This window comes from Ovis aries, chromosome 11 (genome assembly GCF_016772045.2).
Source record: "Ovis aries strain OAR_USU_Benz2616 breed Rambouillet chromosome 11, ARS-UI_Ramb_v3.0, whole genome shotgun sequence".
Taxonomy (NCBI): Eukaryota; Metazoa; Chordata; class Mammalia; order Artiodactyla; family Bovidae; genus Ovis; species Ovis aries.
Window position 1 is genome coordinate 46,442,275 of NC_056064.1, and position 16,141 is coordinate 46,458,415.

The 16,141-nt window shown below is 36.8% G+C and overlaps 1 protein-coding gene across 1 annotated transcript in view; it reads left to right on the plus strand.

Moving 5' to 3' along the window:
• The first annotated feature begins 1,060 nt into the window (after positions 1 to 1,060).
• EFCAB3 (EF-hand calcium binding domain 3) overlaps positions 1,061 to 16,141 on the plus strand; it is a 152,759-nt gene continuing 137,678 nt past the window's right edge. The window contains exons 1-7 of the mRNA XM_060395751.1: positions 1,061 to 1,103; positions 1,699 to 1,752; positions 2,329 to 2,433; positions 6,308 to 6,361; positions 7,011 to 7,115; positions 8,189 to 8,242; positions 8,788 to 8,892. Coding sequence (XP_060251734.1) covers positions 2,373 to 2,433; positions 6,308 to 6,361; positions 7,011 to 7,115; positions 8,189 to 8,242; positions 8,788 to 8,892 — 379 coding nt within the window. The 5' untranslated portion in view covers positions 1,061 to 1,103; positions 1,699 to 1,752; positions 2,329 to 2,372. The remainder of the gene's footprint in view (positions 1,104 to 1,698; positions 1,753 to 2,328; positions 2,434 to 6,307; positions 6,362 to 7,010; positions 7,116 to 8,188; positions 8,243 to 8,787; positions 8,893 to 16,141) is intronic.

The following is a 16,141-nucleotide window of genomic DNA, read 5'->3' on the forward strand; positions in this document are numbered from 1 at the left end:
ATTATGAAGAGTTTGTGTCTAATTGTCCAAAGTCCATCTGTATTTTTGGTATTAATTTGTTTCATTTCTTAGTAGCAAATCCTATATCTTCTAAAATATTTTCTAATAATAATATACTTCAGATCTTCACCACTGAAAAGTAAAAAATCAATATCAGGGATAAACAAACTACTGCTCATAGACCAAATCTAGCCCTCTGTTTATAAAGAATGTTTCGCTAGAACAGTCACAGTCTTCTTGTATCTATTATCAATGGCTATTTTAGTGCTGCTGCTGCTAAGTCGCTTCAGTCGTGTCCGACTCTGTGCAACCCCATAGACGGCAGCTTACAACAGCAGAATTGAGTAGCTTATATAGTCTCTGTTGCAGCTACTCAATTCTGCTGTTGTAGAAAATCCCATGGATGGAGGAGCCTGGTAGGCTGTAGTCCATGGGGTCGCTAGGAGTTGGACACGACTGAGCGACTTCACTTTCCCTTTTCACTTTCATGCATTGGAGAAGGAAATGGCGACCCACTCCAGTGTTCTTGCCTGGAGAATCCCAGGGACGGCGGAGCCTGGTGGGCTGCCGTCTATGGGGTTGCACAGAGTCAGACATGACTGAAGCGACTTAGCAGCAGCAGCAGCGCTAAATAGCCATTGTGTGAAATGATAAAAATTAGGATAATGGTCAAACACTTTAGCAATTTTGGGAAAAGCAGAGCAAAATTAGGTTAACTTTCCATTCTAGTTTACAAAGCAACTATCTAAATCTTCAGTTTACTGAGAACTGTGGTTTCTTATTTTCTCAGTGTTATGAAAGCAAGTCTTTCCTTAGGGGTATAAGTTCTAATTCTCTGCCCACTCTTGACTCCACTAGGCAGACTTTATTGTACCTTTATCTTTTACCTAGCAGCTGGGGATAATGATTTATGAACATGAACAATTTTGTTTCATATCTTTAAGTAGTTAGATAGTTATTAATATTGTCAACTGTACTCACCATTTCTGTTTTTGAAGGAGAAAAAATTAATGTAGAAGATCTGAAAAATATTCTAGAAGGCTTTGGGATAGAATTCACACCTAAAGAATACTCGGAACTGGTAAAAAATCTGCCAGTTGATGGTAAGCACTTCAAACAGTATTAGAACTTTTGATAAAGGTTAGTCTTAGGTGTTTAAAATAACCTAAATAAAAAAAACTATGCCTACTAGATATCCTAATTTAAAAAACCACAGCAAAAAGAATGTAAAAAATTTTAGTATGACTTTGTCCTTCCTTTGGAAAATGTAATTCTTTCTTTGGGAAACTAAATACCAACTCTATTTTCTTGAATCCTGCCATTGGATACAAAAATTCCTTTTATTATATTTGGTTCCACCCTCAGAACTAAAAGTTAAACAGAAAGATGTAAGGAAGCAAGTGAGGATGGGAGAGATAGAAGAGTAGGAGAATGAAGAAAAAAGTCAAAGAAAAGTGAAGGAAAGACATATTGATGTTCCAGTTAAGGTGTTTGCCGCTAATTATTGGTTATACAGCCAGACACAGCACTCTGAGAGTTTTCTTTGTCCATAGTTTCAAAATCATTGGAGGGCAAAAATCAAAGTTATTTCTAAGACAAATCATTTTAAAGCATTTTTGTGAAATTATACCTTTGTATTGTCTCTCTTCAATTTCTATATCCCTTTATCTGTGATGTCGATTGTGCCTTTTCTTACAGATGATGGGAATATATATGAAAATAGATTGCTAGATGGCGTGAAATCTTTCAATGGTAAGAAGCATGAAGAGAAGAAAGATAAATAAGATTCTTCTGCCTTACTTTTGCATTAATATTATTGTCTAATTATTCTCTTGTGGATCTTACCACCTCTCACATAAACTGACTATTATATTTTTAAGTATACTTTCAGCTTTATTAAATATTGCCAAATATTTTTGTACAAATTATAATTCCACCAATGAGAAACTGATTATTTTTTATTTGTTTCGAATGTATGTGCTTTTTTCAAATAGTCTTTCCTGTTTAGTAAACTTTGGCTTTATTAAATTTATTTGCAAAGCAAATCTAAAGTTGGGTCTATATAGAAAATGTGAAGTAAAGAATTGGCAGTAGTTCTGGGCATTCCATCATTGTAACTCACTGGAGAATGAATTTGTACCTTGTTAAGATTGTCCTCAAGACCATGCAGAAATTACAAGTCTAATTCTATTTTGTTCACATTGTACACTTGAACATTTTGGACCAATGATATTTTTGCAGATAGTCCTGGTTGTATGGAAATTGACTGAAATTTTCTCTATTGGAGAAGTCATTAAATTTCCCTTGTGTTCCCAAATGTTTCCTTAGGTGGGAAGGTTGATGTCAGTAATCTGGAAAAGGTTTTGAGAAACATGAAAATCAAATTCCCAGATAACAAGCTCAAGGATTTGTCACAAAACCTACCAGTTGATGGTGAGCATCACAGATGATATTAGACCTTTTAAAGAAATTTAGACTTGTAAGCTTATGTTTGAAAACTTCTGGCACTAAATCTGTTTTGGTGATAATATCACTTTTTAAATCTTTGAAGAGCCCAGTCCTAACATAAGAGACTATTTTGACTTCGTGTGTTTTCAGTGATCTCAGTATGCATGATGGTACATGTGCTACAGTGAGTTACAGGAGTTTAACCCTTTACTTGAAAGAAGCTGAAGAAGGGCTTATTACCCACAGAGAAGAGGTTGCTAATTTCAGATTAAGTATATGATTTAAATTTATTTTAAAAATCATGTCACCCAGCTATACATTCCTGTTGGAGGGGGTAATTGAGAGAACATGACTGCCAGTTGACCTGCAAACTGGACTCAAAGCAATTGGAGGATCCTCACCACCTCCCTTGTACTTAGAACATCTACCGTGTCCACTGTTCCCACAATGAGAGTTGTGTTCAAGGAAAGAGCCTTGAGAGAGCAATGTGTTGTTGAATCCCATCTGGACAGTATACATGACTAAACCCAGTTAAAGTCTCTGTATAAACTTTTAAGATTCTGGAGGGCAGTGCAGAGATCTGCTTGTCTTGTGGTCACCAAAGGCAAGCCTCATATGTAAGTTTCCTTGCTTAGAAACCTTTCAGCCACCCATCTGGAGTGGTCTGCTCTTGCTTTGGTCTCCCCCTGCCCTCTGTGTACAGGTGGCTGGTTTCAGATTTTACCTGGGAAGCTCCTTAGGTTTCAAATCAACAATTCCTTTATACACTTGCAAATTACCAGTTTCCTTATCCCTTCCCCTGTGTTTTGGCACGTGCTCACATTATTCATCCCTGACCTTATCTCTGTCTACATTAAGAACCTTAAACAGCAATATTTTATCTTCCTTTATTTACTTACTTGCTGTGCTGGGTCTTTGTTGCTGTACGCAGACTTTCTCTAGTTGCTGTGAGCAGGAGCTTCTCTGATACGGTGCGCAGGCTTCTCATTGCAGTGGCTACTCTTTTTGAGCACCACAGGCTCTCTAGAGCACCGGCTCAGTAGTTGTGGCTTGCGGGCTCAGTTCCCCATGGCCTGTGGGATCTTCCCAGACCAGGGATCAAACTCATATCCCCTGCATTGGGAGGTGGATTCTTTATCACTGGACCACCAGGGAAGTACTCTTTTTATGATTTATTTATTTTAATGGAGAATAATTCTTCACAACGTTTTGTTGGTTTCTGCTGTACAACAGTGTGAATCAAGCATGTGTGTGCTTAGTAGCTTAATTGCATCTGACTCTTTGTGACCCCATGGACTGTAGCCCACCAGCTCCTCTGTCCATGGGGATTCTCTAGGCAAGAATACTGGAGTGGGTTGCCATGCCTTCTTCCAGGGTATCTTCCCAACCCAGGGATCGAACCCAGGTCTTCCACATTGTAGGTGGATTCTTTACTGTCTGAGCCACCAGGGAAGCCCAAGGATTTTGAAGTGGATAGCCTTCCCTTCTCCAAGAGATCTTCCCAGCCCAGGAATCAAACCAGAGTCTCCTGCATTGCAGGCAGATTCTTTACCAGCTGAGCTACCAGGGAAGCCCCAATCAAGCATAAGTATACATATATCTTCTCCCTCTTGAGCCTCCCTCCCTTCCACTTCAGTTTATTAACATTCATATAATGCCCCATTTTAATCCTATTGCCTAACATTTACTGTGCCTACCTTCCCAGAGTCCAGAACTTCTTGTATCCATGTCTCTAGAGAATAAATTTCTGGTTTTTAGGGAATGGTCAGAGGGGCGAGAGAAGAAGTGATGGTGGAGTGGAATTTGGACAAAATGGAAATAAAAGAAAGGGCAATAACTAGCAGAGGAGGGGAATGTTGTTAATTTGCCTGTGTGTACTAACTTGCTAGCAGTCCCCTTGATGTTCATTCCTACACCTTACCCGATACTCTGTATCCTGAAACTTTTTAGGATTCTTCTTTGTGAATTATGCCACTTTTCATTAGTGTCCCCTTATAGGCTTTTTTTAAAATAAGTTTATTTAATTGGAGGTTAATTACTTTACAATATTGTATTGGTTTTGCCATACATCAACATATGGAATTTAGAAAGATGGTAACGATAACCCTCATAGGCTTTTAAGTTCCCTGGTGGCTCAGGCGGTAAAGAGTCTGTCTACAATGCAGCAGACCTGGGTTTGATCCCTGGGTTGGGAAGACCCCTGAAGAAGGAATGGCAATCCACTCCAGGACTATTGCCTGGAAAATCCCAAGGACAGAGCAGCCTGGTAGGCTACAGTCCATGGGGTCGCAAAGAGTCGGACACGACTGAGTGACTTCACTTTCACTTTCTTTCTTCCTCAGCTCTGCTGAATTAGTTACCACTCTCCTACTTGCTTTCTAATTTTCAAATGTTTGTGAAGTCTCTTGTTCATGAAGATTTCGTCTCCCATAAATGTCTTTTGAGTACATTTATTATTACTTTCCTATCATTTTAGTGACGTTCAAGGAGAGGAGGAAATAAATACCTGTGGGTAGTAAAAGCATTTTGAAAAGCTACCCTAGTTAATTTAATTGATCAAATTTAAATAAGTGAATGCAGGCTGAGATTACCATCCAAAAATTGAAAGGTGTAAAGCTTTTTAATCCTCAGGCTAGAGACACCCTCATTATGTACATAAAGAGCAAAGATAAGCATTTGTAAACCCAGATAGTATTCTACTTTCTTCAATGAGTCACGTTATCTTTCTATACATAATTAGTTGTTATACCTTTGGTGTTGAATCTGTGAAACCAGAACACATTTTCCTTGCTCTCTCTGATAGGAAAGCTAAAAGAAAGATCAAAAGCTTTTTCTCACCTAGACTTATTGAAATCAGTAATAAATGAAGGCTCTGTGAGGACAGGAACCATTTCTATGCTGCTCACCGTTATGTGTGTGTGTGTGTGTGTGTGTGTGTGTGTGTGTGCTCAGTCGTGTCTCATTCTTTGCAACCCCATGGGCTATTGTATCCCTCAGTGAGTGCAGATCTTTGACACCTATAAGTACTTGTTGAGTGATGAGAAATAGAATTAACTAGATAATATGTTAATTTAGCAACTACTCAAGACTCTCAGCAAGAATTTTCAGTTGTATTAATCAATAGGTGTTAGCTGATTGTTATCATCAACAGGGAAATTTAATGTAAAATTACACTGTCCTATATGTAGCAAGAGACCCCAAAGCATAAATCTGATAACTAAATGTATGGGGAGAATGTACTGGAAACTACCCCAAAGGAAGAATAAGATTCCATAATAATAAATAGCATACTGTTTTTTTGGTAAGAAAATACCAATAATGTGCATAGATTCTAGATTTTTTTTTCTTGGCCTACAAATGTACTACATCTGCAATTCTGGGAAATTATGCTGATTGAAGAGATAATTCTCATTATGTTCCATTCTACTGTTTAATTTTAAAGTGCTTAATATTACTATGGGCAACCCTAACTTGTCTGGATGTGATACAGAATAAATAGACATATTTTTAAATTTAAAGACTCTCAATTCTTTGATTATATAATGAACATTACTACTACAAAAAATGCAGTAGATTAAGCTAACTTGGGGGTGATAGTATAGGATAGTGTTAAGTGGGGAAATAGGTAGACTTAAAGTTCCAAACTGAAAGTTTTTACTCTTGTTGCTGGAATCTGATATAGTAGATTGTGTGAAGCCACAAGAACAAACCTGAGGAGGGAAATTTTCATATGCATGCACGCAGAGACTGAGATAAGAGGGAGAAGAGAATAAATAATGAAATTAATGCTTAAATATTTTAATAATCTTTTAAAATCAGTCTACAATTGTGTCTGTCTAAATTGTGGCTTATTTTTTAGTGTGTGGCAAGACTGATCTGCATAAACTGCTAAAAGAAATAAAGAAAATAACAGGTGAGCAATATATTTTATGAAAAGATATAAAACTAAAATGCAAATACTCCATGTTTACATACAGATGTAAAGCTGTTTTCTTATTTTGTCATTGATTTTTAACTTCTGTTTTTGTAACAAAGTTGACTCTAATGACATGAAGATTATATTGGATTATTCATGTTTTAGCAAAACATATCACTATTTCTCTATAACAAATTCCATATTCTCTGAAACTTTTTTATTTTGTGATTTATTTCAGTGGCCAACTCACCTATTCATTCATTCAAAATACTTATCTCACATCTACTGTAACCAGTAAATGTTAAAGTAAAATTTTGATAGTAATACAAATAATGTGGTTAACGAAGATAATTCATCTTATAATTTAGACAAAGTTAGAGAAACACAAATTCTACCTGATGGTTAATACAATTTAGATTAGATAACTGCCTGTACATAACTTAGATCACTTTGCCTCCTGTATATCCCTTTACCATGAGTTGGGTTAACTTCTTTGAGGTCCTTAAGAGCATTAGAAATAAGTATTTTGTGTAGAATTAAAGAAATAACTTCCAAAAACTGTAGAAAACCCTGTACAAGCTTTAGACACTTCATCATTTGGAGTCAGTAAACAATTCTCACCTGTAACCATTCCCATCTTTTAAAGGAGAAAAAGTTGAAGCCAAGGACATACACAAAACACTAAAAAACCTGGGAATAGAGCTCACAAATAGGGAAATCTGGGAGCTGTTGAAAATGTTGCCATTTGCTGGTAGGTATTTGATGTATCTGTATATTTATCTCTGTGCTTTTGTGTAAACTTCATTGTGAGAACTTCATAAAAATGGGCCATTCTAGTTTTGCATAAAAATCTAAAACACAAAAATGCCAATCTTTCTTTAGCTGTAAAGAAATTAGGCCTTTAACATTTAGGTTTCTCATTTTGAAAAGCTATAGCGTCAAACCTGAGTCCTGCCATTAAGTGAAATAAATCAGAAAAAGAAAGACAAATACCATATGACATCACTAATACGTGGAATCTGAAATATAACACAAATGAATGTATCTATGAAACAGAAACAGACTCATAGACATAGAGAGCAAACTGTGGTTGCCAAGGGTGAGGTGACAAAGGGGAAAGGATGGATTGGGAGTTTGGGATTAGCAGAGGCAAACTATTACATACAGAATGGATACGCAACAAGGTCCTACAGTACAGCACAGGGAAATATATTCAATATCCTGTAATAATTTATAATGGAGAAGAATATGAAAAAGTATATATATATATATGTACAATTGAATCACTTTGCTCTACAGCAGAAATTAGCACAACATTTTAAATCAACTATACTTCAATAAATTTTTTTTAAAATATTACTCAGAAATGAATAATGCATTAGTAGGGCAATGTGAAAGAAAAGTCTAAATTAGCAAAAAGGTGGTGCTTATGGTAAAGAACCCATCTGCCAGTGCAGGAGACTCAGGAGGCATGGTTGGATTCCTGGGTCAGAAAGATCCCCTGGAGGAGGGCATAGCAACCCACTCTAGTATTCTTGCCTGAAGAATCCCATGGATGGAGGAGCCTAGCAGGCTACAGTCCATAGGGTCGCAAAGAGTCAGACATAACCGAAGTGACTTAGTATACACAGAGAAAGAAAAAGGAGAACTCAGAGTGGGGAAAGAGGTAACATCTGTTTCAGTGAAGAACGTGGATGTAGAAAATGTAGGAATATAACTTAAGACAAATTTTTAAAGTACGTAATTATGAAATTATGTTCTTACTACCTTTTTTTTTACTGTCCATGTAACTCTATTTTACCTGAAATATGTTTTATTTTACAGATGGTAAAAAGGTAGAGAAAAATGATTTGCTCAGTCACATCAAGGCTTTTCCTGGTAAGTGAAAATCATAATAAGAAGGAAAGTAAAACTAAGACTTGCAGATTTTACCTTAATTTTCAAAAGGCTTATCATTCCACAATAATTAAATCATTGATCTTATTATCCCATTAACCTATAGGTCTCCTTTAGATGCAATTACATCTAATGTGATCATTTATAGTTCTCTGACACAATAAGTTTCATATATACATGTGCAACTTATAATACATAAAAATAGCACTTGGGATTAATATATAAATAAAATTGTATATAATTTACATAATATATAATTAAGTTCCTTCTAAATACATCTCTCTTGAAAACTGTAGAAAGGGCCCCTGAAATAAACCACAAATATATTCTTGACTTCCATAGTAAGTCTTTATTGTGGAAAGTGTTGAAGACATTTCACATGTAACCATAAACAGTTTTCTTTTTTTTTTTTTTTTTGGTCGTTATGCAATGGATTTGTTTCATCTAGTTGCAATTGGTGCAGGAATATAACCAGCATTTTTAAAAAATACCAGTTCCTATTTTTTATCACTTCATTCTTTCTTAAGGTGGGAAGTTTCATGTCTCTAAACTGGAAACCATCCTGGAAAACTTGGGTTATGACCTGGAGAATGAGGAAGTTGAGGACCTGAGGAACCACCTGCCAGCTGATGGTGAGCATGTAGTCATGGCTTTAGGGAAACTGAGCTCCTCTAATAAAACTTGCAGATGTGTTCATCTGGGGAATTTTATTATCTCAGATTATTAATGTTTAAATCAAAGATCAGTAATCTGTTAAACAGTGATTCCCACATGAAGGGCTAAATTTTGATGGCAGTGAGAAAATTGACAGACCTAAGGAGCAGGTAGAGAAATGAAACGGAGGAGCACTTTAAAGAAAAAAAAGCCAAAGAAGAAATTTAAAAACCAGTCAGGAAAAAAAAAAATGTAGAAGTCTCTTAAATCACCATAAAGTTGCAAGAGAATTCCAGAAAATCGTCTACTTCTACCTCATTAGGGCTTCCCTGGTGGCACAGATGGTAAAGAATCTGCCTGCCATGTGGGAGAGCCAGGTTTGATCCCTGGGTTGGGAAGATCCTCTGGAGAATGAAACAGCAACGCATTCCAGTATTCTTGGTCTGGAAAATCCTGTGGGGTAGCAAAGAGTCGGACACAACTGAGTGACTGACACTTTCACTTTTTACTTTCTATTTCATTGACTTCACTAAAGCCTTTGACTGTGTGTATCACAACAAACTGTGGAAAATTCTTAAAGAGATAGGAATACCAGACCACCTCACCTGCCTCCTGAGAAATCTGTATGCAGATCAAGAAGCAACAGTTAGAACTGGATATGGAATGACAGACTGGTTCAAAACTGGGAAAGTAATAGGTCAAAGCTGTATATTGTCGCCCTGCTTATTTAACTTATGTGCAAAGTACATCATGAGATATGCCAGGCTGGAGGAAGCACAAGCTGGAATCAAGATTGCCAGGAGAAGTATCAGTAACCTCAGATCTGTAGATGACACTACCCTTATGTCAGAAAGCAAAGAGGAACAAAAGAACCTCTTGTTAAGTGAAAGAGGAGAATGAAAAAGCTAGCTAAAACTCAGCATTGAGAAAACTAAGATCATGGCATCTGGTTCCATCACTTCATGGCAAATAGATGAGGAGAAAAATGGAAACAGTAATAGACTTGATTATGTTTATTTTGGCTCCAAAATCACTGCAGATGGTGACTGAAGCCATGAAATTAACTCTTGCTCCTTGGAAGAAAAGCTATGAAAAACCTAGATAACATATGAAAAAGCAGAGAGACTTTGCCAACAAAGGTCCATAGAGTCAAAGCTATGGTTTTCCCAGTAGTCATGTACGGATGTGCGAGCTGGACCACAATGAAAACTGAGTGCCGAAGAATTGATGCTTTTGTTTTATTTATTTATTTATTTATTTATTAGTTTTTTATTTTTTTTAATTTTAAAATCTTTAATTCTTACCTGTGTTCCCAAACATGAACCCCCCTCCCTCCTCCCTCCCCATAACATCTCTGTGGGTCATCCCTATGCACCAGCCACAAGCATGCTGTATCCTGCGTCAGACATAGACTGGCGATTCAGTTCTTACATGATAGTATACATGTTTCAATGCCATTCTCCCAAATCATCCCACCCTCTCCCTCTCCGAGTCCAAAAGTCCGTTATACCCAGCTGTGTCTTTTTTCCTGTCTTGCATACAGGGTCGTCATTGCCATCTTCCTAAATTCCATATATATGTGTTAGTATACTGTATTGGTGTTTTTCTTTCTGGCTTACTTCACTCTGTATAATCGGCTCCAGTTTCATCCATCTCATCAGAACTGATTCAAATGAATTCTTTTTAACAGCTGAGTAATACTCCATTGTGTATATGTACCACAACTTTCTTTTTTTTTTTAGTTTTTTATTTTTTAAATTTTAAAATCTTTAATTCTTACATGCATTCCCAAACATGAACCCCCCTCCCACCTCCCTCCCGACAACATCTCTCTGGGTCATCCCCATGCACCAGCCCCAAGCATGCTGCATCCTGCGTCAGACATAGACTGGCGATTCAATTCTTACATGATAGTATACATGTTAGAATGCCATTCTCCCAAATCATCCCACCCTCTCCCTCTCCCTCTGAGTCCAAAAGTCCGTTATACACATCTGTGTCTTTTTTCCTGTCTTGCATACAGGGTCATCATTGCCATCTTTCTAAATTCCATATATATGTGTTAGTATACTGTATTGGTGTTTTTCTTTCTGGCTTACTGCACTCTGTATAATTGGCTCCAGTTTCATCCATCTCATCAGAACTGATTCAAATGAATTCTTTTTAACGGCTGAGTAATACTCCATTGTGTATATGTACCACAGCTTTCTTATCCATTCATCTGCTGATGGACATCTAGGTTGTTTCCATGTCCTGGCTATTATAAACAGTGCTGCGATGACCATTGGGGTACATGTGTCTCATTCAATTCTGGTTTCCTTGGTGTGTATGCCCAGCAGTGGGATAGCTGGGTCATAAGGTAGTTCTATTTGCAATTTTTAAGGAATCTCCACACTGTTCTCCATAGTGGCTGTACTAGTTTACATTCCCACCAACAGTGTAGGAGGGTTCCCTTTCTCCACACCCTCTCCAGCATTTATTGCTTGCAGATTTTTGGATCGCAGCCATTCTGACTGGTGTGAAGTGGTACCTCATTGTGGTTTTGATTTGCATTTCTCTGATAATGAGTGATGTTGAGCATCTTTTCATGTGTTTGTTAGCCATCCGCATGTGTTCTTTGGAGAAATGTCTATTTAGTTCTTTGGCCCATTTTTTGATTGGGTCGTTTATTTTTCTGGAATTGAGCTGCATAAGTTGCTTGTACATTTTTGAGATTAGTTGTTTGTCAGTTGCTTCATTTGCTATTATTTTCTCCCATTCAGAAGGCTGTCTTTTCACCTTGCTTATATTTTCCTTTGTTGTGCAGAAGCTTTTAATTTTAATTAGATCCCATTTGTTTATTTTTGCTTTTATTTCCAGAATTCTGGGAGGTGGATCATAGAGGATCCTGCTGTGATTTATGTAGGAGAGTGTTTTGCCTATGTTCTCCTCTAGGAGTTTTATAGTTTCTGGTCTTACATTTAGATCTTTAATCCATTTTGAGTTTATTTTTGTCTGTGGTGTTAGAAAGTGATCTAGTTTCATTCTTTTACAAGTGGTTGACCAGTTTTCCCAGCACCACTTGTTAAAGAGATTGTCTTTACTCCATTGTATATTCTTGCCTCCTTTGTCAAAGATAAGGTGTCCATATGTGTGTGGATTTATCTCTGGGCTTTCTATTTTGTTCCATTGATCTATATGTCTGTCTTTGTGCCAGTACCATACTGTTTTGATGACTGTGGCTTTGTAGTAGAGCCTGAAGTCAGGCAAGTTGATTCCTCTAGTTTCATTCTTATTTCTCAAGATTGCTTTGGCAATTCGAGGTTTTTGTATTTCCATACAAATCTTGAAATTATTTGTTCTAGTTCTGTGAAAAATATGGCTGGTAGCTTGATAGGGATTGCATTGAATTTGTAAATTGCTTTGGGTAGTATACTCATTTTCACTATATTAATTCTTCCAATCCATGAACATGGTATATTTCTCCATCTATTAGTGTCCTCTTTGATTTCTTTCATCAGTGTTTTATAGTTTTCTATATATAGGTCTTTAGTTTCTTTAGGTAGATATATTCCTAAGTATTTTATTCTTTTCGTTGCAATGGTGAATGGAATTGTTTCCTTAATTTCTTTTTCTACTTTCTCATTATTCGTGTATAGGAATGCAAGGGATTTCTGTGTGTTGATTTTATACCCGGCAACTTTACTATATTCATTGATGAGCTCTAGCAATTTTCTGGTGGAGTCTTTAGGGTTTTCTATGTAGAGGATCATGTCATCTGCAAACAGTGAGAGTTTTACTTCTTCTTTTCCAATTTGGATTCCTTTTATTTCTTTTTCTGCTCTGATTGCTGCGGCCAAAACTTCCAGAACTATGTTGAATAGTAGCGGTGAAAGTGGGCACCCTTGTCTTGTTCCTGACTTTAGGGGAAATGCTTTCAATTTTTCACCATTGAGGATAATGTTTGCTGTGGGTTTGTCATATATAGCTTTTATCATGTTGAGGTATGTTCCTTCTATTCCTGCTTTCTGTAGAGTTTTTATCATAAATGGATGTTGAATATTATCAAAGGCCTTCTCTGCATCTATTGAGATAATCATATGGTTTTTATTTTTCAATTTGTTAATGTGAATTACATTGATTGATTTGCGGATATTGAAGAATCTTTGCATCCCTGGAATAAAGCCCACTTGGTCATGGTGTATGATCTTTTTAATGTGTTGTTGGATTCTGATTGCTAGAATTTTGTTGAGGATTTTTGCATCTATGTTCATCAGTCATATTGGCCTGTAGTTTTCTTTTCTTGTGACATCTTTGTCAGATTTTGGTATTAGGGTGATGTTGGCCTCATAGAATGAGTTTGGAACTTTACCTTCCTCTGCAATTTTCTGGAAGAGTTTGAGTAGGATAGGTGTTAGCTCTTCTCAAAATTTTTGGTAGAATTCAGCTGTGAAGCTGTCTGGACCTGGGCTTTTGTTTGCTGGAAGATTTCTGATTACAGTTTCAATTTCCGTGCTTGTGATGGGTCTGTTAAGATTTTCTATTTCTTCCTGGTTCAGTTTTGGAAAATTGTACTTTTCTAAGAATTTGTCCATTTCTTCCACGTTGTCCATTTTATTGGCATACAACTGCTGATAGTAGTCTCTTATGATCCTTTGTATTTCTGTGTTGTCTGTTGTGATCTCTCCATTTTCATTTCTAATTTTATTGATTTGATTTTTCTCTCTTTGCTTCTTGATAAGTCTGGCTAATGGTTTGTCAATTTTATTTATCCTTTCAAAGAACCAGCTTTTGGCTTTGTTGATTTTTGCTATGGTCTCTTTTCTTTTGCATTTATTTCTGCCCTAATTTTTAAGATTTCTTTCCTTCCACTAACTCTGGGGTTCTCCAATTCTTCCTTTTCTAGTTGCTTTAGTTGTAGAGTTAGGTTATTTATTTGACTGTTTTCTTGTTTCTTGAGGTATGCCTGTATTGCTATGAACTTTCCTCTTAGCACTGCTTTTATAGTGTCCCACAGGTTTTGGGTTGTTGTGTTTTCATTTTCATTAGTTTCTATGCATATTTTGATTTCTTTTTGATTTCTTCTGTGATTTGTTGGTTATTCAGAAGTGTGTTGTTCAACCTCCATATGTTGGAGTTTTTAATAGTTTTTCTCCTGTAATTGAGATCTAATCTTAATGCATTATGATCAGAAAAGATGCTTGGAATGATTTTGATTTTTTTGAACTTATCAAGTTTAGATTTATGGCCCAGGATGTGATCTATCCTGGAGAAGGTTCCATGAGCACTTGAAAAAAAGGTGAAATTCATTGTTTTGAGGTGAAATGTCCTATAGATATCAATTAGGTCTAACTGATCTAATGTATCATTTAAAGCTTGCGTTTCTTTGTTAATTTTCTGTTTAGTTGATCTGTCCATAGGTGTGAGTGGGGTATTAAAGTCTCCCACTATTATTGTGTTATTGTTGATTTCCCCTTTCATACTTGTTAGCATTTGTCTTACATATTGCGGTGCTCCTATATTGGGTGCATATATATTTATAATTGTTATATCTTCTTCTTGGATTGACCCTTTGATCATTGTTTAGTGGCCTTCTTTGTCTCTTTTCAGAGCCTTTGTTTTAAAGTCTATTTTATCGGATATGAGTATTGCCACTCCTGCTTTCTTGTGGTCTCTATTTGCGTGGTATATCTTTTTCCAGCCCTTCACTTTCAGTCTATATGTGTCCCTTGTTTTGAGGTGGGTCTCTTGTAAGCAGCATATAGAGGGGTCTTGTTTTTGTATCCATTCGGCCAGTCTTTGCCTTTTGGTTGGGGCGTTCAACCCATTTACGTTTAAGGTAATTATTGATAAGTATGATCCCGTTACCATTTACTTTATTGCTTTGGGTTTGGGTTTCTACACCCTTTTCGTGTTTCCTGTCTAGAGAATACCCTTTAGAATTTGTTGGAGAGCTGGTTTGGTGGTGCTGAATTCTCTCAGCTTTTGCTTGTCTGTAAAGCTTTTGATTTCTCCTTCGTATTTGAATGAGATCCTTGCTGGGTACAGTAATCTGGGCTGTAGGTTATTGTCTTTCATCACTTTAAGTATGTCTTGCCATTCCCTCCTGGCCTGAAGAGTTTCTATTGAAAGATCAGCTGTTATCCTTATGGGAATCCCCTTGTGTGTTATTTGTTGTTTTTCCCTTGCTGCTTTTAATATTTGTTGTTTGTGTTTGATCTTTGTTAATTTGACTAATATGTGTCTTGGGGTGTTTCGCCTTGGGTTTATCCTATTTGGAACTCTCTGTGTTTCTTGGACTTGGGTGATTATTTCCTCCCCCATTTTAGGGAAGTTTTCAACTATTATCTCCTCAAGGATTTTCTCATGATCTTTCTTTCTGTCTTCTTCTTCTGGGACTCCTATAATTCGAATGTTGGAGCATTTCATATTGTCCTGGAGGTCTCTGAGATTGTCCTCTGTTTCTTTTAATTCGTTTTTCTTGTTTCCTCTCTGATTCATTTATTTCTACCATTCTATCTTCTATTTCACTAATCCTATCTTCTGCCTCCATTATTCTACTATTTGTTGCCTCCAGAGTGTTTCTGATCTCATGTATTGTGTTATTCATTATATTTTGACTCTTTTTTATTTCTTCTAGGTCCTTGTTAAACCTTTCTTGCATCTTCTCAATCCTTGTCTCTAGGCTATTTATCTGTGATTCCATTTTGATTTCAAGATTTTGGATCATTTTCACTATCAATATTCGGAATTCCTTCTCAGGTAGATTCCCTACTTCTTCCTCTTTTGTTTGGTTTGGTGGGCAACTCTCTTGTTCCTTTACCTGCTGAGTATTCCTCTGTCTCTTCATCTTGGTTATATTGCTGCGTTTGGGGTGGCCTTTTTATATTCTGGTAATTTGTGGAGTTCTCTTTATTCTGGAGCTTCCTCACTGTGGGTGGGGTTCTATCAGTGGCTTGTCAAGGTTTCCTGGTTAGGGAGGCTTGTGTTGGAGTTCTGGTGGGTGGAGCTGGGTTTCTTCTCTCTGGAGTGCAGTGGAGTGACCAGTAATGGGTTATGAGACATCAAAGGTTTTGGAATAATTTTGAGCTGCCTGTATATTGAAGCTCAGGGGAGTGTTCCTGTGTTGCTGGAGAATTTCAGTGGTATGTCTTATTTTGGAACTTGTTGGCCCTTGGGTGGAGCTTGGTTTCGGTGTAGGTATGAAGGCATTTGATGAGCTCCTATTGCTTAATGTTCCCTGAATTC